Source organism: Corythoichthys intestinalis, chromosome 4 (genome assembly GCF_030265065.1).
Source record: "Corythoichthys intestinalis isolate RoL2023-P3 chromosome 4, ASM3026506v1, whole genome shotgun sequence".
Taxonomy (NCBI): Eukaryota; Metazoa; Chordata; class Actinopteri; order Syngnathiformes; family Syngnathidae; genus Corythoichthys; species Corythoichthys intestinalis.
Genome location: NC_080398.1, coordinates 23,442,017 through 23,463,787, shown reverse-complemented (window position 1 = coordinate 23,463,787; position 21,771 = coordinate 23,442,017). Strand labels below are relative to the sequence as shown.

General features: G+C 42.1%; 2 protein-coding genes across 6 annotated transcripts in view; one reads left to right on the top strand and one right to left on the bottom strand.

Annotated features, from left to right (window-relative positions):
- Window positions 1–2,225, top strand: part of cicb (capicua transcriptional repressor b) — an 81,995-nt gene extending 79,770 nt beyond the window's left edge. For all 3 annotated transcript variants that reach the window (XM_057833676.1, XM_057833675.1, XM_057833677.1), the window contains exon 21: window positions 1,242–2,225. In XM_057833676.1, the coding sequence (XP_057689659.1) occupies window positions 1,242–1,501 (260 nt within the window). In that variant the 3' untranslated portion in view covers window positions 1,502–2,225. The remainder of the gene's footprint in view (window positions 1–1,241) is intronic.
- znf526 (zinc finger protein 526) lies at window positions 2,159–21,261 on the bottom strand. Of its 3 annotated transcripts, XM_057833680.1 has the most exons (9): window positions 21,064–21,261; window positions 14,676–14,990; window positions 14,383–14,546; window positions 14,211–14,306; window positions 11,700–12,385; window positions 11,489–11,627; window positions 6,309–6,404; window positions 4,965–6,254; window positions 2,159–3,084 (listed from the first exon to the last, which is right to left on the bottom strand). In XM_057833680.1, exons 2-9 carry the CDS (start codon window positions 14,938–14,940, stop codon window positions 2,938–2,940), a joined length of 2,883 nt encoding a protein of 960 aa, XP_057689663.1. In that variant the 5' UTR covers window positions 14,941–14,990; window positions 21,064–21,261; the 3' UTR covers window positions 2,159–2,937. The 3 variants fall into 3 exon arrangements, with proteins under 3 accessions (XP_057689663.1, XP_057689661.1, XP_057689662.1); XM_057833678.1 differs by having other exon boundaries at window positions 4,965–6,404; XM_057833679.1 differs by having other exon boundaries at window positions 4,965–6,404; window positions 21,121–21,247.
- Between the last annotated feature and the right edge of the window lie 510 nt (window positions 21,262–21,771).

Genomic DNA, 21,771 nt, shown 5'->3' with positions numbered 1-21,771 from the left:
TTCAACGGAAAAAGCTCTGTTTACAAATGGCGGCCACCGTATTGATTAACAGACTAGCCTCCTACTTCGACATATTTATGTAAAATAAATGCGTAACTGCCCGTTTTTTTTTTTTTTTGCTCTTTTAACAAAAAATCGAGACAGTTTTACATTCAAATCTATCAAGAATTCGGGGATTTAAGCATTTATTCACAAGAATTTTCAACGGAAAAAGCTCTGTTTACTAATGCCGGCTGCCGCATTGACTAACAGACTAGCCTCGTACCTCGACATATTTATGCAAAATAAATGTGTAACTGCCCGGTTTCTGCTCTTTTAACAAAGAATCTAGACTGTTTTACGTTCATATCTATCAAGAATTCGGGGATTTAAGCATTTATTCACAAGAATTTTCAACGGAAAAAGCTCTGTTTACAAATGCCGGCTGCCGCATTGACTAATATAATAGTCTCGTACTTCGACATATTTACGTGAAATAAATGTGTAACTGCCTGGTTTTTTGCTCTTTTAACAAAGAATATTGACTGTTTTGCATTCATATCTATAAAGAATTCGGGGATTTAAGCATTTATTCACAAGAATTTTCAACGGAAAAAGCTCTTTGATTCCACTCAGTCAGCTTTAACAGCCACGCCAACAATGCAAGCCCCCTATTAATCGGCCCTGTGTCCCGTTAATAGTTATGAAGTCTATGGTTATATACTAGTATAGTCAAATCGTCTCAAAATATAATTCTAATTCACATAATAATGCTATTTATTTTTTATGCTGTCACGGGCACTTTAATGTTGTAACTTCTTTAATGTTGTTTCATAAATTAATTATCTGCCTTTGACCGTGATAGACATCAGATTCATTTTGACTAGGAGGGCCTGTGCTTCTCAGTCAAAATGTATTGGACAGCTATTACCGTCAATGGCACGCAAGCTTGATCATTCAACGCCAGCCATCCCAGTTCAAATTGATTTGATGTCTATTGCTGTTAATGGCTATGAATGAGTTCTCTACTCTTGTCATTTAGCCAACCTTTTGAAAAGCCTTACACAAAGTCACATATACAACAATAGAATGTTAGAATGGCTAAGCCAAGAGGGTAAAAAATAATGCACATTTAAAGCAAAAATTCTTCAAGATCCACGTGTGAACAATATCGTCCAAGTGAGAAAAAGAAAAAAAAATCGGAACCCTTAGTCAGCGACCAATTGTGCCGCTCCAATGTTGACGTTGTACTCCGCTTTCAGCTCAAGCCACAGCCGCCTTCCAGACCAGGTACTCGGACATATTTCCCACCAAGGTGTGTCTGCAACTGAAAATCAGGGAGGTCCGACAGAAGATCATGCAGACGGCCACCCCGGCCGACGCCGCCTGTCTCGCCGTTCCCATAGACTCCTTGCCAGGACCTTCCGGCGCCCAGTCGGGGGACGGACCCGGGAGAGAGGACGAGGACACTGAACCAGGGACCGAGGACGATCCCGGAGACTCACAGGACTCTTCCAGATGAGGATTTTTGGCCACAACGTGGACTCGTATTCCCATTTTAGGAAGGTCGGTTGGATGTCTGTTTAGAACGAGAACCAAAAATAGGGTAACCGTATCAAGATCCTGGGATATCGGACTACCCGATACGCTCCCATAAGTGTTTGGAAAGACCAAATGTGTTCATCGGCTTTAAAAAAAGACAAGAACCCACTTTTTTTTTTCCATTGGTTTGAGGGAAACATCTGAATTTTTTTCCCCTTGTCGTGCTGACATTCTGGGGGGCTGGGACCCTCAAGACTATTTTTTTCCATCCCTAAACTGTATTAACCACCTGCACGGTCAGTCGTTTTTCCCTCATTTTGTGGCTGACAGACCACTTCCAGAGAGCTCTTAAAAAGAAAAACGACCGCAGATTGGACAAAAAGTGGACATCTGGCTGTGCCAACATTCCCGCTAGACCCTGCGTCATCGTCTGAAGAAAGCAAACATTCCCGTGCCTCGGATTGGTTACACGTGAAGGAAGGAGGTTGGTCCATAGTGGCCATTTTACAACTTTTTTTTGACAAGTTTACTTTTATCAGCTTTCATTTTTAAGTATCTTGAATTTTAACGTTGTGTTGGTTCATTCTCTGACTTTTATTATTCCTTACATCTCTCCTGGAATTTTTGGAGGCATGTATTGTTCACTTCCTCTGTGCTTTGTCTTCCCTTTGACAAACTAGTCTTTTTTTTTTTTTTTTTTTTTTTTCGTTTTTAGACCTGTTTCAACACTCTCCTTCCTCTTTCCTGCTTTTGTCACTTTATGCTTCTTCCTTATCCACGTGGTCACAGTCAAAAGCAACGGTTGGGACAGAACACTTGATCTTTGTGCAAAACTTGTTGGTTAAATACTGTATGAGTCTACATATATGAACATTATGTCACAGAACAAAATTCAGACTGAAAGTGGAAAAAAAAAAATTGTATGGCTTTTAATGTTTTTGTGTTCATGTTTGGCTGTTCCAGTATCCAAGAAACACATTTATATAAATAATTTAAGTTTGTATCTGTAACTTTCAGTATGCCAATAAAGTAAAGTGGTCAATTAAAAAGTGTAGATGTGATGAATTTTTCAGGGAGCAAATGTGTATTGATTTATTTACAAACAATTATAGTAAAGATCATTACAAAAAAAGTCACATGAGGTATAATGCATTCATATAGGCTCAGGAAGTACATTTAATCACTCCTGACTGCAGTTCAATTAAATGTTCTCAATGAAAACATTTGTTGTGATAAAATAACTACTACCGTTCAAAAGTTTAGGAGTCAACTTAGAAATGTCTTTTTAACAGAAATTTGCATGTAAATGTAATCTTTAAAGACAAATAGACATGATTTTCTTTTAAAAATAAAGACATTTCTAAGTGACGCCCACTTTTCAAAAGGTGTTGTCTATGTCTGAAGTATTTTTCTTGCTCAGAGCATTTGTAGTCCGTCCAGGCCGTTCTCCAGGGCCGTCTGAAAGATCTCCAGGGCCTGCTCAAGAGGCAGCGCCGTGCCCTCGCTGCTCTCGATGATCGCGATGGTCTCCCCGAACTCGTTGCACATGATGGTGTTGGTGCCCTGTGACAGTGACGGGGAGAATTATTGATATGCAGCGTGGTAAGCTTCAAATGAGAGAATTCATGTTTTTGTTTTAACGTTCATTTAGCTGTATATTCATGGATTTGAATTTTAACCCCCTTTTATTATTTGGTAATTATAAATATATTAGGAATGAATTAGTGCTGCAATGATAACTCGATTAGAAAAAAAGATTTGAATTAAAATTTTGCTGCTTCGAGTATTCATTTAATTAAAGTGCCGTTGTAGTTGTTTTGAAAGTGTTTGCATTTAGTTTTATTGATTTGGGTGGATACATTGGCCTCTTATAGCAACAGTGAATACGACATAACTCATTTCACATGGCTGAATCCAGCTGCTCCCTGTTAAGACCAACATAAGCTAAGTTTTTGTTTGAGCTAATGGGTGCATTCGTAATTTAGTTTATAGGTATATTTAGCCATTTTTTTGTGGGAATGTGTTTGAAACATTTGTTAAGCGCATTCTAAAAGAAAAAAAGTTAGCATTTTATTATAGCATTTAAGCTAGTGGATTTTTGCTGTGTAAGTTAGCCAATTGTTCTTTTGTTGTACTTAGATCCTCATTGATTTTTTTTTTTTTTTTATACCACTTGAGGCTCAGCTCAGGTATTTAAATTTTTGATGTTCCGTTTCCAATTATTCGAACTAACTAGTTCATCGATTAATGGACTACTAAAATAATCGATAGCTGCAGCCCTAGAATGAATGTTGGTACTGTACATGTTTATTCAGTTTTTTTCAGCTTTTTAATACTAAGTTTCATTTAATATTTTTAAAATGAGAATCAAAATGATTAAGTCAGGATTTTAAACAAGTTTAATTATTAAAACTGGTTACTTTGTGAATTAAAATTAGTCACATGAATTCATTTTTTCATTGTATTAAAATATTCTAATATTAAAATGATTTGTAAAAATGTATAAATATATTTTTTAATTGTACATTCCTTATTTAATGTTATTGTATTTAAAAATAATTATATACTAAAACTAAATTAGGGCTGCAACTATTATTTTCATACTCGATTATTTGGATTATTAATTCAATGATTAATCGGATAAACGTCACTTTTTTCAATTAGCTTCACAATTTAACTCCTCGATAATAATGTATTACTAGTCCCCGGGCGCAGAATATTTGTTCCCGGAAATAATTAGCCCCCACCCGAGCGAAGATGACTGGAAAACAGACGTCTTTGGACATATTTTTTACGGCGAAAAGGGCACATGACAAGCCAGAAGATGAGCCTACAACATGGAAGACCCACGAACTGCGAAGGAGTGGATTCGTGACCAGTTTGTGAATAAACAGAGTGATTCGAGCATGTCTGTGCAACATCAGGATCAGTTTGGAGAGATCACAAATGACGGCGACCTTATTAAACGTACATTTGAGACAAAAACTCTACCGAGGTTCTGGATTAAAGTCATTCCGGAATATCCTGACATCGCTACGAGAACATTGAAAACCTTGCTACAATTTCCAACATCGTATCTTTGTGAAGGAGGCTTCTTAATTAATGCTTAACGACAAGGCAAAGTCGTTAATGGTGACTGAGCGGTTTGCAGTTGTTGTGTGCAGCTAACATGGCAGGATGTATCTGAGGAGAACTTTTCTACATGTCTTTCCATGATCAAACGTAAGTTAATAATCCTTTCTTTAAAGAAAGTTTGTCGTGTTTACTTTGGAATCGCTGCATTTGCGGCTATGTTTAACGTTAAGCGCATGCGCAGAACCGCACCGTTGCAATTTTTGATGGGTTGGAAAATGTGTCAGAACACCAGCCTGTGAAAAAAAGACCTAAATAACACCAGTCCGTGGTGCAAAAAAGGTTGGGGACTCCTGGTTTGACATACGGACCTGCTGAATGTCTGAAGATGTGATCTGGATGATCTGGTGCTGCTGGCCCTTGGGGAGTTCCACTGCGGAAACCTCCAAGGCTGCGGCAGCTTTGGCGTCGGCCTCCCGTTCCCGCTTTGGCAGGCGATTGTGTGTCTTCTTGTGGTTCCTGAGGTTGGAGAAAGTCTTGAAAGCCTTGCCGCAGTGCGGGCAGATGTGAGGCCGCTCCCCCGTGTGCGTGCGACGGTGTTCGACGAGGTGCATGCTCTGGATGAAGCTCTTGCCGCACATCTCGCAGCAGAAGGGCCGCACGCCCGTGTGAGTGCGCAGGTGCTCGCGAAGGTGCGTGCTCTGGCGGAAACGCTTTCCGCACACCTGGCACGGGAAGGGCCGCTCCCCCGTGTGCACCCGCTGGTGCAGCGCCACGCCCGAAGAGGAGACGAACAATTTGCCGCAAACTGGACACGGGTGGGATTTTGCAAATTTGCCACGGGTCTGCCTCGGCCCGGGGTGGCTCAGCTTGTGGAGCCGCAGATTGGCCGGGGAGTTGAGCTTCTTACCGCAGACGTCGCAGTCCAGGCCGCCTTGAATCGGAAGGCCGGGCCGTTCTGCGGTGGAAGTGGACGGCTCAGATTCTAAAAGCGCGCCTGGATGTTTGTTGGAGCAGTGCGCGTCGAGTTGCTTCTTGGCGAGGAAGCCGACCTCGCAGTGGGGACAGGGAAAGGGCGCGGGGGATCCAGGATGTTGCGTGAAACGATGCGCAGCTAGCTTAGTGGGCCAGCGGAAGGCGGCGGGGCAGTCGGGACACTTGAGCCCCCCGTTTCTGCCCACGGCGTGCAACAATCTGTGCTGACGCAAGTTGGACGACTGCGAGAAGGCGCGCTGGCACACGTCACAGCGGTACGGTCGCACGCCCGTGTGGATCAAGTTGTGGCGGGTGAGGTTGGCGAGAGATGAAAAGCCTTTACCGCAGTCGCCGCACTTGAAGGGCCGCTCGCCTGTGTGCGTGCGGACGTGGTTGCGCACGTGGATCTTTTTCTTGAAGGCCTTGCCGCAGACGCCGCACAAGAAGCTGCGTTCGGGCGTGTGCGACGTCCGCCCGTGCTGGAGGAGCTGCTGCTGAGAAGGGTAAATCTTCGGACAGGAGCGACAAGCGAATGCGCCTTTGTCAGACAAAGCGAGCGCGGCGCTTTCAGCCTCGCCAGACGCGACTTCTGCGGGTTCTGTGTCGGCGTGCAGCTCGCTCTTCTTTTCTTGAACATCCTCGCTCGCATCCTTAGCGCCCTGGTTTATGCTTTCCATCTCCTCCTCAGAGAGCGGGGCCATCATCTGAGAGTTCTCATTTATGCTTTCCATCTCCTCCTCGGACAGCGGGGCCATCATCTGAGAGTTTTTCTTCTCTCTGGCTCGCTGCAAGATGGCTAGAGTGGAGAGAGAGGCTCTTGGTAGAGCAGTGTTAACCTGGAAAGGAAGAGAAAATCAAGATGGACTTGAACAACTTCAAATATTTTTGGGTTCATTGTAAGTTGATGATGGTTGAATCTCGATATGAGATATTTTCAGTTGGGCTGGGCAAGTTGAAATCACTAATTAAGACAGTCAATTATTTTGAACACACAATAACATCAGAACACTATTTGTCTGCTTCATTTGAGTCTATTCTGAAGCGATTCAAATGACAAAAGCATGTCTCAATACCAAGCATTTAGAGTGTGTCACTTCTATATGGCGGAAAACACTCAGGTGACTTGAAGTTCCGCTCTGAGACCCCCAATTTGGCCAAATTTTCAAAATTGTCCTACATGCATGTGTGATACATCATTGGAAAGCTTAAAATCTCAATTTTCTGGGGGAAGAAATTTTTTTTAACAGGAGGGCATTTAAAAAAATAACAAAAACAGCAAAACCCAAACTGGAGGTGAGAGCACGCGAGAGCATAATTAAAGACGCCATGATTTTAACGAGATATTATAGTGTTCTTACCTCTTTTCGATCCAAAAACTCCATGTAGCATGTATCACCGAGTGTCAAAACAAAGCTGTGAATGGCTACAGCTGGATTTTTTGGGTGAAACATGGTAATATAACAAGGGATGCTATGCAGAAATCACAGACATCAAGGAGTAATTGAGATTTTCATTTTCATATTTTTACCCTTTTAAACTTTTTTTCTCTAATGTTTCTTTGTCGAATCTCTGATTCAGGAGGAGCAGTGTGGTTTTCGTCCAGGCCGTGGAACAGTGGACCAGCTCTACACCCTCGGCAGGGTCCTCGAGGGTGCATGGGAGTTCGCCCAACCAGTCTACATGTGTTTTGTGGATTCGGAGAAGGCGTTCGACCGTGTGCCTAGGGGAGTCCTGTGGAGGGTGCTTCGGGAGTACGGGGTACCGAGCCCCTTGGTAAGGGCTGTTCGGTCGCTGTATGACCGGTGTTAGAGTCTGGTCCGCATTGCCGGCAGTAAGTCGAATTCGTTCCCAGTGAGGATTGGACTCCGCCAAGGCTGCCCTTTGTCACCGATTCTGTTCATAATTTTTATGGACAGAATTTCTAGGCGCAGCCGAAGCGTTGAGGGTGTCCGGTTTGGTGGTCTCAGCATTGCATCTCCGCTTTTTGCAGATTATGTGGTGCTGTTGGCTTCATCAAGCCGTGACCTCCAACTCTCACTGGGGCAGTTCGCAGCCGAGTGTGAAGCGGTTGGGATGAAGATCAGCACCTCCAAATCAGAGACCATGGTCCTCAGCCGGAAAAGGGTGGCATGCCCTCTCCGGGTCGGGGATGAGATCCTGCCCCAAGTGGAGGAGTTCAAGTATCTTGGGGTCTTGTTCACAAGTGAGGGTAGGAGGGAGCGGGAGATTGACAGGTGGATCGGTGCAGCGTCTACAGTGATGCGGACTCTGCACCGGTCTGTTGTGGTGAAGAAAGAGCTGAGCCAAAAGGCGAAGCTCTTGATTTACCGGTCGATCTACGTTCCTACCCTCACCTATGGTCACTAGCTGTGGGTCGTGACCGAAAGAACAAGATCCCGGATACAAGCGGCCGAAATGAGTTTCCTCCGCAGGGTGTCCAGGCTCGCCCTTAGAGATAGGGTGAGAAGCCCGGTCATCCGGGAGGGGCTTGGTGTCGAGCCGCTACTCCTCTGCGTTGAGAGGAGCCAGTTGAGGTGGCTCGGGCATCTGGTTCGGATGCCTTCCTGGAGAGGTGTTCCGGGCATGCCCCACCGGCGGGAGGCCCCGGGGTCGACCCAGGACACGCTGGAGAGACTATGTTGCTCGGCTGGCCTGGGAACGCCTTGGAATCCCGCTGGAGGAGCTGGCTGAAGTGGCTGGGGAGAGGGAAGTCTGGGCTTCCCTGCTAAAGCTGCTGCCCCCGCGACCCGACCCCGGACTAAGCGGAAGATATTGGATGGATGGATGGATGGATGGGTTTCTTTGTTTGGATCGATTATCATCTAAAATATTGGGGAAAATGCCACAGTAATGAAAAAAAATACAATTAAGCGATAGTTACAAGGTAGATATCTGACTTTTTTACAGATGTCAATTTTTTCATTGTGACGTAATTTGTTTAAAAGTTTAAAATATGTGAGTGAATAATTTTTTAATGTGTTTTTTTAAACTAAATATTATACATCAATTAATGATTCTAAGCTAAAAATGACATTTTTAAAAATGAATACGATTAATTACCTTCTTTTCATGGGTAGGTTGAAACAAAAGCGGTTGCGCAACGTCTGTAAACAGGGTTTTCCAGGGTAAAACGGACAAATTAAAAATAGTTCGGGGACTTATTGCGCCATGAATCTGCTATGGCAGCATATAGACATATTGTTCTATCAAACACAACAGTTCTTTTGGCCTAAAATACAGCAGTTTATTTTACAGAGGGGTGCAAGAGCAGAAACTGCTTTTTCAGCCTTGTCTGTGTTTTCCGCCATATACTGCGACTCTGTATGCTACCTTGCTATAAGTAACCATACAAACTAGAGGTGCATCGATTAATCGACAACTAATCGATTAGCAAATTAATCGACAACTATTTTGATAACCAATTAATCGTTTAGGGCCTTCTTCACACTTAAACTTGTCTAAATTCTTGAAATTATACAGTACACATAAATTCTCGGTTGTAAATATCAGATTTCTCCATGATATTTTTGTTAAGTAAAAGAAGGACATGAACAAAAATTTGCTTTTACTTTGGAAAATAATTCACATTTTTGCCAATTTTCGGACATCTGTTTAAACTAGCTTCTTATTCATAAGGCTGCAACAACTAATCAATTAAATTGATTAATAAATTAGTTGACTATTTATTAGTTAATTAGTTTATCAACGAAGTTGATAATTGATACAGTTGTGGACTACAGTTAAAGCAACACTTTGGAACTTTTCAGTTTGGTCGATTTTTAGTTTGGTCGGTTTTAGCGACACCGGTGGACAAAAGCGGTAGTGTTTTGCCTTACCGGCGCTGGTTTCCCATGAGTGCCAGTGCACACCCGAACAGTGTTGTAAAATCATCATTGGATCAAAAATCAAATCTTCCGGTCGCCTGCAGATGGATTAAACAACATTTCTGTTTCCAGCGGCTGGGTGAAGGATAAATAGTAATAAGTTGATGAATCCAGTTGTGGCTAAACAATAGCATATGACTGTTAACAACCGTGTGGCTTTGTGTGGCTATAACCCCCCCACCACCACCACCACAGTGACGAGTTCGGTACGGGGGGTCGGTTCACACCAGCGAGTGACAGCCGGGCCAATGTTTATTCTGTATATCTTGGTAGCCTCTCCCCCCCCCGCTCAGACAAAACTTTTTGTCTCTTGTTGCTCTGCCATCATTGCAGCATTCACGCAAAAGCATTCACATCAACTTCCGTCTTTATTATGAATGGGGAAAGGGAGGGAGTGACAAATGTCGTAAAGCAGTCAGTACATTTGTAGTTTTTTTGGGTGGCAGGAACCCTGCCACTCTCCTCAAAGTTAATTAGTACCGGTGAAAGCAAGACAGACCCCTCTAGATATAAGAGGTGTCATTCAACTAGTTGTCAGTCGACATATAGAAAATGTTGTGAAAACATTTTATAAATGTTGAAAAGTTACCTAGTGTTGCTTTAACTCAACAAAATGTAAAAAAAAAAAAAAAAAATTTAAATTAGGGCTGTCAAACGATTAAAATTTTTAATCGAGTTAATTACAGCTTAAAAATTAATTAATCGGAATTAATCGCAATTCAAACCATCTATAAAATATGCCATATTTTTCTGTAAATTATTGTTGGAATGGAAAGATAAGACACAAGATGGATATATACATTCAACATACGGTACATAAGGACTGTATTTGTTTATTATAACAATAAATCAACAAGATGGCATTAACATTATTAACATTCTGTTAAAGTGATCCATGGATAGAAAGACTTAAGTCTTAAAGAAGTTCTTAGTTCTTAAAAGAAAAATGCTAGTACAATTTATAGAAATTTTATATTAAAACCCCTCAATGTTTTCGTTTTAATGAAATTTGTAAAATTTTCAATCAAAAAATAAACTAATAGCCCGCCATTGTTGATGTCAATAATTACTTACACAATGCTCATAGGTGCTGAAGCCTATAAATTCAGTCGCACCCAAGCGCCAGCAGAGGGCGGCAAAACTCCATAAAACACAATTAACAAGTGAGCGTTTCACTGTACCGTCATTTAAATCTGTCTGAGCAGGGCATCTGCGTTAATTGCGTCAAATATTTTAACGTGATTAATTTTAAAAATTAATTAACGCCCATTAACGCAATAATTTTGACAGTCCTAAAATATATATATATATATTTATTTATGAAGGAAATAGGCATCCATTTGGTCATCATTGTTACTTAGAACATGCCTTTAACAACTTTAAGGTAAGTTGTGAAGGTAATTGAAAAAAGTGGCATTTATCTGATTAATCGTTGAATTAATAGTCCGATTAATCAATTACGAAAATAATCATTATTTGCAGCCCTACTACAAACTCATTGTGTCTTCATTTACTAAGAGGGAGAGGCCTAATAACTGAAAGGTGAAACAGAGGAAAGTCAGGACAGGTGAACTCTTTCAGGGACAGAGGACAGCTACTCAAAGGTTGAAGCTATATCTCAGCAGTTATCATTATATATGTATATTTAATTATTAATCCTTATTTTATGGTTAATAAAAACTAGGTTAATAAATTAAAACAATTAAATACAGAAAAACACTGGTTACAGCCCCAAGTAACACTAATTTCAAAGAATTTAACTCATTGTATACCATTAATAGCGATAGAATTCATTTAAACCGGGAAGATTGGCTGTGAATATGAATGTTTCAATGCCATTGACAGCAGTCAATAAGTGCCTTGTAATATATAAAATAAAGCGCACCTGAAGAAGAAGAAGTCGCTTATAGTCAAGTGTGCTTTAAAGTCCGGAAATTGTAGTTAATTTTTGCCCAGCCCTCCCTGAAAAGCATTCAGACATGTTCACGACCTTATTATGGATAGATCCGCCAAGTAAAAATGTGGGTTTTAACTACCGTGGTGGTGGTGCTGGCGTTCGGGCCACCGGTGTTGAGGTTGACATGTGTCCGCCGGTGATAAAGGTACTTGGTCATGTTGGTAAAGGTTTTGTTGCAGAACTGGCACTTGTGAAGAGGGTTTGCTGTGTGCGACTTCCTGCAAAAACCACCAAAGTGAAGGTTGAGGCCACGTTTGAGCAAAGTGGACCCTGCCTTCGAAGGGCTTTACCTGTGCATAATGAGAGTCATCTCCGTAGTGAACCCTTGGCCGCAGTCCACGCACAGATATCTGTTGACGCCCAAATGGGTGCGCAGATGGGCCTGCAACGAACTGTCTTTTTTGAAGACCCTACCGCACTCGGTGCATTCGTGCGTGCCCTGCTCGTGAACGCGTTGGTGGGCTTTGAGGCGGTTGACTGAGCTGAAGGTGCGACAGCACAGTGTGCACTGTTGGGGCTTAGACAAAACTGCGTTTTTCTTCTCCGCCAATATGACTTGCTTCTGTGGCGCTACCGAGTAGTTGATCTTGTCCGGCATTCCTTCACATCCTCGGGCTTCCTCAAGGCTGTTCATTAGCCCCGCTTCCGAGCTCTCTTTGTCCTGACCCAGGTAGTGCTCCCCCTGGTGTTGGAGGAAGTCCTCCGGGGTCTGGAAAAGAAGGGAGCATTCAGAGCATTCGTAGGGTTGGATGAACACCATTTCAGCCGCCGTCTGCTGGGGGGCCAACATCAGCTTTTTCGACGTCTTGCTAGGTCGAGCGCGACCGCCGGAACTGTCGGCGAGCGCTTTGGCCGTCAGGATCTGAAGATGCATGGTGGCCGAGCCGGGGGCAGGTGTCACCGGAGGGAGAAGGGAAGGGCGAACGGCGGGTTTGGAGACTGGTTGGCTTTTCTTCTTTTGCTGCTGAGCCAATACCTGCGACAGACACACAGCTTGAATTGTGGCAAACCTTAAGCCATTCATGCTTGAATTATGACTTCTTTTTTTACCCTTACAGCACTCAATTAATTCGTTGACTGAGTTGATGAATTAACAAGTATTTTAGGAGGTATTCCAGATTTGTGTAGTATTTTACAAATGTATATACAGGTAGTCCCCGGTTTACGAATGAGTTCCGTTCCTGCGCTGGCAATGTAAACCCGGATTTCCGCTTAGGTCGGAATTAACCCTTTGAATACCTCGAAACTACCCAAAAACATGTATTATACATCATTTTACTGTTCTCACCCAAGACGTTGGAGCTAAGTCCGAGCTAGACAGAGAGCTAAGCTCCGAAATGACGATGTCAGACGTCCGTGTGGTTTGCTGACTTTATTCAGCTGCTCATGACACCAACACTTGCAGAATAAAACTAAAATGAAATCATATTAAATCAGTCTCATCTTTAATAGCAGCTATTCAAATTTGCGTTTACAAGTAGCTGCTGATACATCAATAACAAACGATTAGCATGTATCAGTTAGCGTCCGCACATCATCAAAAACAAATCACATAAACTTGCCCCAATTATTCGACCACAATTGAAAATGCACATTAAACAGTACAAAAGGGGTTATATAGGGTTAGACTTTTACTAGATTTTGACTGATTTTGCAAGGCCCACAGAAAATTCTGATCTATTGCTATATAAACATGGAACCCATGAAAAGAAAGATTACTCTCTTCTTTCCATTCTTTAGAAATCAGCGTTAGAAAATAGCTTAGTTTGAGCAATTTTCCAATTTCTGGTGAAAAAAAGAGAAATTGAGCTTTTTGTAAAAGCACACATTTCAAACATAACTTTGACTTTAACACGGCTATTTTTCGCTTTTGTGACATCCCAAACATCTGAAAAATGTTTTCGTAATACAAAATAACTTAACTAACAAGACAAATAGGGCTTTTGATCGCAAAGTAACAACTTATTTACACATAACTAAACTACTGAACTGTTGAACTATTTGTGTAGATAACAACGGGGAAGGCTCTCGGCTGATCCCGGTTGAATGAGGTGGCTCCCAGTAATCTGATGAGTCCGGATCAGGATCGGTCTCACTTTTTTCATCATCATCTTCATAGTTTGTTTCAACCTCAGGCTCAGGAGTAACGCAACGTGAGCTCTGCAGAACGCGTGTGGAACCTGACGCTGTCGTGGCAGTCACAGTCTGTCGCATCAAGATAGATTCTTTTGAATCCCTCTTTGACGATGGTTTCGTTTTCTTTTCAAAACACTCCTCCAGAGTTGTTTGGCTTTTTTTTCCGATCGTTCTCCACATTTTTCTCAAATTCTCACGCGTCTTCACAAGATCCCACCAACTTCCGTTTCCCGACTATTTTTCTTCACTTCCATTCTTGGCCCGAGATGAGCTCTTACAAAATGCGCTACTGCCCTCCAGTGGCCAGTTTTATTGCTTTAAAATGAGTTTTGAGCATTGTGCATTGCAGTTTAGGTGCAACAGAACCTAGAGATGCCTCTGGTTAAAAAAAACAAAAAACGTAAAAGATGTATAAATACGTTTTTGGGACACTGAAACAATTAAAAATATAACATTTATACGTTTTTGGGAGCAAATGAGTTAAAAAAAAAACAACAAAAAAAAACGACGGGACTCTGGCGTCGTAAAGTCGAAATTGCGTAAGTGAGGTCCGTCGTAATCCGGGGACTACCTGTATTTTCAAGCATTCTCTTGTCTAGTTCTGTCAGAAACTGCATGATTCTACATGTAGAAATTATGTGACAGAAACCTGAAAATTCATGTACCTGCGCCAAGATCTCCCCAGCTTGCTGCTCACTTAGCACAAAGTTCTGCATGTTGTTGAAAGGAGCCACGGTGCCGTCCGCTTGGATAATGTATTCCTATGTACGGGAATACATTTTATTTGTGAATTGACCTTTTAAACCGTCAAACAGATTATTATGGCCTCGGACATACCGTCGTCTCAGCGTGGATGCTTGTCGTGCTGCTGCTGTGACTTTTGCGGTGTTCCAACCACGTGTCGGGCGAATCAAACAAAGCCAGACAGTCCAGACATTGGTACTGGACTGCTTGGGGTGGCTGAGAACAACTTTCTTCGGTCTCCGCAGCCTCACACAACTCTGAGGGAGGATTGCACACATGCACAATTTCCATGACAAAAAAACTTTCCACGCAAAAATATATAATGTAAATTCACGACATTCTCATAAAATGTGATCAAGAAGTAGTGATGCGATCAAATTTCTGACCTTGTTGCTCAGCCTCACGCATGTGCATCTCCTGGTGCAGCAGTAGCTCCTCGGAATCCACGAGGATGGAGCCACACTCCAGGCACTGGTACTGCTCGCACCGGACCACCTCCCCTTCCTCGCTCTCCTGGACCGTGTGAATCTCCTGGTGGATCAGCACCTCCTCCAGGGTGTTAAAAAGCTGGTAGCACTCGCTGCACATGTACTGGTGCTCCACATTATCTTCCTGAGGCTGCTCCAGTTCCATTAAACTCTGCGCTTCCATGATGTCAACAGCTCTTCAAGTGTATTAATCCAAGGCAAGTAAAATGGCACCTGTGAATAACATTTAGAGAGGAAACATGCCATTTCAATTGACTATATTTTTTTTCAACCACCTGTTCGATTACGTTCCATTGGGGCAGCAGTACGTAAGGTTACACAAAGTTACTTTCTTGGTTAAAAATGGGCCAATATTAGCAAGATACGGCTGTGTGTGAAAAGTATAAGACCTGAATCCCCTAGTACTTTGATGAAATCATTTTACAAACAATGTCAGGGTTTTCCCCCCAGTGCTTTATAAGCCTGGTGGGTCACCAGACTTTTCTTGCCCCCCCCGCCAGTCAAAACAGTGCTAGAAAAGAAAGTTTTTTTTTTTTAAAAAGTATACATTTGGGATGTCCTGATCAGATAACATGATCGAAAAACGGGCAGATCAGGCCATTTTTCTGAGGATCGGGATCGGGTTTTTAATTTATGCTATGTATAATTTTTTTTAAAAATGTTTTGCTGGCTTGAGAGCCAGTTAACATTTTACAATACGTTACTTCCTACTTGTGGTCATAATAATTCACTGCATCCACCGTGTGATGCAGCTTGGAACATACGCTCATTCACTTTTACAGTACACAGAGTGTTGGTCACATTGACGCTGTTGAGTGCATTCAGTTACGTTTCTGCCTTGGAAACTTTAGGTTTGTAAGTAGTTTAAATTTATACCAACCTGTTATATGTTTGGAACTTTTGTTCAAAGAAAATTTTTTAAAAACTTTACTGGATCGGGACTCTGTATCGGCAGATTGTCAAAATCAGGTGACTCGGACTCTGGTGCAAAAAAATATGTGATCGGGGCATTACTAGTTTATATAGTTTAACGACGTCTGGAGGTAAGGTTAGAAGCGAACTATATGAACAAACCTGCGCTTAACTGCATTGCAATTTTGTTTGTTAAACTATTTCAAGGTTGTTCCTTTTTGTACAGCTCTATTGTATTGTTTATACATGACTAATATTAAACAAAAGAGTAATTTCAAGATTCCTCTCAACATTTTTATTCATTCATTTAAAAAAAAAAAAAAAAAAAAAAAAAAAACATGGTAGGCTGCCGATTGGCTTTACGCCGAAGCTTCACCAGTTTTCCAGGGGAAACTCTAGACCAGGGGTCGGCAACCCAAAATGCTGAAAGAGCCATATTCGAGACAACAAACAACAACATATGTCTAGCGCCGCAAAAAATTACATCACATGGTAAATGTATCTATATTAACTATGTTAGCCTATTATCAAAATTACTAAATTGGCTAAAATACAGCTTTCATGATTACTGTTGTTTCCGCACTATAAGGCACACCTGAAAGCCTTCAATTCTTTCAAGAGCCGACAGTGCACGTTGTAATCCGATGTGCCTTATAAATGGATCAATATTAGTTAATCATGGCATGATATTCCGTTTAGGTCAGCTCCATGTTGTGGATGCATAACTCAACACCAACCACCACTACTACTACTACTACTACTACACCTTATAATGCAGTGCTCCCTATACATGAACACAGCTTTAAAATGGACCATTCATTGCAGGTGCGCCTCATACTCTGATGCGCCTTATGGTGTGGAAAATATGGTAAATGTTTATTTTCTCTGCAGTGCATCCTATAGAGAATGGCGCACCAAGTGACTACTCTGGTGTACGATGCCACCTCAAGTTCAATTACAATATAAATGAATTAGAAGAATGTTTGTGCTACAGTGCCTTGCAAAAGTATTCGGCCCCCTTGAATCTTGCAACCTTTCGCCACATTTCAGGCTTCAAACAAAGAAATTGAATTTTTTTGTCAAGAATCAACAACAAGTGGGACACAATCGTGAAGTGGAACAACATTTATTGGATAATTTAAACTTTTTTAACAAATAAAAAACTGAAAAGTGGGGCGTGCAATATTATTCGGCCCCTTTACTTTCAGTGCAGCAAACTCACTCCAGAAGTTCAGTGAGGATCTCTGAATGATCCAATGTTGTCCTAAATGACCGATGATGATAAATAGAATCCACCTATGTGTAATCAAGTCTCCGTATAAATGCACCTGCTCTGTGATAGTCTCAGGGTTCTGTTTAAAGTGTAGAGAGCATTATGAAAACCAAGGAACACACCAGGCAGGTCCGAGATACTGTTGTGGAGAAGTTTAAAGCCGGATTTGGATACATAAAGATTTCCCAAGCTTTAAACATCTCAAGGAGCACTGTGCAAGCCATCATATTGAAATGGAAGGAGCATCAGACCACTGCAAATCTACCAAGACCCGGCCGTCCTTCCAAACTTTCTTCTCAAACAAGGAGAAAACTGATCAATGATGCAGCCAAGAGGCCCATGATCACTCTGGATGAACTGCAGAGATCTACAGCTGAGGTGGGAGAGTCTGTCCATAGACAGCAATCAGTCGTACACTGCACAAATCTGGCCTTTATGGAAGAGTGGCAAGAAGAAAGTCATTTCTCAAAGATATCCATAAAAGGTCTCGTTTAAAGTTTGCCACAAGCCACCTGGGAGACACACCAAACATGTGGAAGAAGGTGCTCTGGTCAGATGAAACCAAAATGGAACTTTTTGGCCACAATGCAAAACGATATGTTTGGCGTAAAAGCAACACAGCTCATCACCCTGAACACACCATCCCCACTGTCAAACATGGTGGTGGCAGCATCATGGTTTGGGCCTGCTTTTCTTCAGCAGGGACAGGGAAGATGGTTAAAATTGACGGGAAGATGGATGCAGCCAAATACAGGAACATTCTGGAAGAAAACCTGTTGGTATCTGCACAAGACCTGAGACTGGGACGGAGATTTATCTTCCAACAGGACAATGATCCAAAACATAAAGCCAAATCTACAATGGAATGGTTCAAAAATAAACGTATCCAGGTGTTAGAATGGCCAAGTCAAAGTCCAGACCTGAATCCAATCGAGAATCTGTGGAAAGAGCTGAAGACTGCTGTTCACAAACACTCTCCATCCAACCTCACTGAGCTCGAGCTGTTTTGCAAGGAAGAATGGGCAAGAATGTCAGTCTCTCGATGTGCAAAACTGATAGAAACATACCCCAAGCGACTTGCAGCTGTAATTGGAGCAAAAGGTGGCGCTACAAAGTATTAAAGCAAGGGGGCCGAATAATATTGCACGCCCCACTTTTCAGTTTTTTGTTTGTTAAAAAAGTTTAAATTATCCAATAAATTTTGTTCCACTTCACGATTGTGTCCCACTTGTTGTTGATTCTTGACCAAAAATTAAAATTTTATATCTTTATGTTTGAAGCCTGAAATGTGGCGAAAGGTTGCAAGGTTCAAGGGGGCTGAATATTTTTGCAAGGCACTGTATATTAAAACATTCAGGGGCCCCTGTGGTCCTGAGGCCTGGGACAACATACCTGGTTGCCCCCCACCCCTCGTCGACAGGCTTGCACACATAATAAATACATTTAATAAATGCAAATCAATCAAACGTTTGTTTGAGGGGGGAAAATAGACCAGCACATTCAGCAAGTGAAAAGGGGTAAATTCGAGTCTGAACATTAGGAAAATAATTCACTTAATAATGGTAGGGTCAATGCTATTCTTACAACATATGGGAAGACAATCTAAATTCCCTATATAATACCCCTTTCCCACTGGCCAAAAAACCCATGTCAACCCACTAACAATCGGCTTTTGATGGCAGTGGGAAAGGTGCAGCGGCCTGTGTCAATCAACCCGCCAAGCGACCCGCGTTAAAATCACCTCGGCTCTGATCGTCATGCAGTGTGAAAGCAAAACCCCGGGTCAACAGTCAACACCCTAATCTACGTGGTGACGTACGCTCTTACGTGATGCGTCATAACAACGTGCCAGTCGCCTCCCATTTAACACGCCCCATAACCGTAGTTACGTTGATGCTCACAACAAAGCTAGTAGAAGAAGAAGGAGCCAGTAGCGCACCACATTGAACAACATGTCCCAGCATTGGAAAGATGAATGAGACCAGCCAGCTCCTTTCCATCAGTGGAGAAGAGGAGATTCAGCGACAGATGTCTGGGACCGTGCGAGACACTGCAATTTATAAAATATTGCTGGTAAATTAAAAGCTCGAGGCTACGACGTCGCCTACATTGCCTCAGCACAAGCAGAGTGTTGATCCTTTGCTGCATTTCGACCATTTTGAGGGCAGTAAAAAGCATGAAAACAGAGAACACAAACGGAAAGGAGGCTTCCATGTTGCTCTGCATTGTTTACTTCCTTGAACTGAATGAATTCGGTCGCACTTGCGACGCGCATCTTAGCGTGGTGACATCACGTAACCTTACGCACGGCTGAGGAGGGGTGGGGGGTTAGACGGGTGGAAAAATAAAAAGACATGGCTTTTTTTGTCAGTGGGAAAGGTGCCAAATGCCAATTGCTAGTGGGTTGCATCGGCTTGGAAAAAACACACGTTGACCCACTAGTTTCAGTGGGAAAGGGGCATAACTGAACTCATTATATGATGCAAATAAGCTTGCTTAAAAGGTGGTGGGGACAATTTGAGCATCCTGAAACGTTGGTAGTGTAATGGCCCTACCGTCCCTATGCAAACCTATGCAAACAATATTCTTTCTGCTGGGATGCACTTACACCAAAACTACCTCGTCCTTTAAAAATGTTTTAAATTTAGACAGAATTTATTGTAATATACGAGTACTGAATACAAAAAAGGTGAATATGTGTACAATATGTACATATATTTATTGTAAGGCTCTTAGTACGGAAAGAATTTAGGATTAAAAATTTAACTGTATGGAGAAAATGAAATTTATTTACATTATTACACCGACTAAAGCCATAGCTCCACTTAGCAGTTAGCAAAAAAATGATAGCGCGAGCTTTGTCAACTGGCGTCCGCTGTCGTTTTGATTTTTTATAAAATCAACTTTTTTATCAGCGTCCTTGTCATTTAATGTGTGTGATGGCGTGTGGAGGGCGTTTGGAGGCGCTCCCTCGGCCAGCGAGAGCCACTTTTTGTTTTTTTCCTCCCCGGCACCGCTATTTCCTGACACAGGCTGCCCGGTTTGCCGGGCGGTCCGTCAGGCGGCGCTAGCCACTAGTGATGGGACGAAATGGGCCGAGGTTCCGAAGCTTGTGTCGAGTAATGGGAGGGGTGTTTCCACGAGGTTTGTAGCGAGGCGCGCGTCATTTCGGCAGAACCCGGAAATGATGACGTGAGAAGCCTCGTCGGCCGGCTGAAGCTGATGTACGCTTCGGAAGTGATCCGACGTTCGGCGCGCATTGCAAACACAGTAGGCTACAGACTACGGTATAAATTGGTTGCAAAACGCAATGATGATCGCCTGTTATCTCACATTTTGTGCATTTCGGGCTCCTGTACTTGTTACATGATCTGTGCGCAACAGTGCAACCAGTGCAATCTCTTTTCGAGCCTTGTCCTTTGCTTGCGATGGAAATTGCGCAAAAAAAAAGCGATCCTCCCCTGTATGGGAACATTTTCATTTGATTGCTTTCAATAAGGTAAGGGAGAAGAACTACATTAATATAAATGTGAGTGTGTGTACCTATCTGAACCAAACATCAACAGAATGAACAATCCATTAATGTACTGGGAGGCACAAAAGAATACCTACCCAAATTTATAAAAACTGACACTCACATTTATCAGCACCCCAGCTTCATCTGTGCCTTGTGAAAGAAGAATATTTTCTAAAGCTGGTGAAATATTGTCCAAAAAAAAGAAACCGTTTAAAGCCAGCCACTGTGGGAAAGCTATTATTTCTCAACAAAAATGAATAACAAATTATCCTTAGTACTTGTTTTGTTATTTTTGTTTTGTTATTTTGTTCACATACTAAATTACTAACATAAGCACATTCATATCTTTCTCATAATCAAATAACCATTGAATTCTTAACAATGTTGACCTCTTGGGCTTGTAGACCACTTGATGGCGCCATAGAGTAAATGAAGCACAATGAAGCTTTGCTACATGTGCAAACCAATTGGCTGCAAAGCTTCATTGCTTCATAAGGCTTCATTTGGCCATCACTACTAGCCACTTTTCACCGAAGCTCTACGAGGAAAGGCGGCAGGGGCCCTTCTTTTCCCACCCCTTTTACCTCTCATTTACTGTCGTCCGACGGCGCCGTTCGTAGACATCACCGTACGTCACTCACACGTTCCACAAGCTCCACCGGAGTTCCTCCAACGCCGTCTCAGGCACGGGAAACAAAGACTGTGATGGTTGTTTGTCGAGAATTGTGTTTTAAGGCGTGTAGGGAGACGTTAACCAGCCGTTTGCCTCCATTTTTGTGAAAGTAAGCCACGCCCAATTTGCAGTAGTACTAATAGAATTGAAACCCTGATTGGCTATTTGCTTTGTCAATCAGATAACGTCTTTCGCGTGGTGGGTAATGTAGTTCAATAATATATTTTTTTCGGAATTCTTCTTTAGGCTCATTTTAACTATTTTCTCGCATCATTGGCATCGTGAAAGCTACATTGATCCGCCGTTTTCGTAACTTTACTATTAAAAAAACTTTATTAGCTAAATTTAGATTAGTATATTTTTATCGCGAAAACCTTGGACCCGATTGGACAAGTAACGTCAGTCACATAGCATGCGCAGCCTGCTGGGTAATGTAGTTTTGGCTGATTCACAGAATTTCGCTGTCATTTCTATTTAATTTTTCTTTTTTTTTTTTCAATATATGCATGTGTTCAAATAAAAATAATATACTTTAATAACTTGCGGTTTGCTTTGTTGTTGTGATATTCATTATTGCAATTTGGGGAAAATTACACCTGCCTAATATGCTGAATCTGCG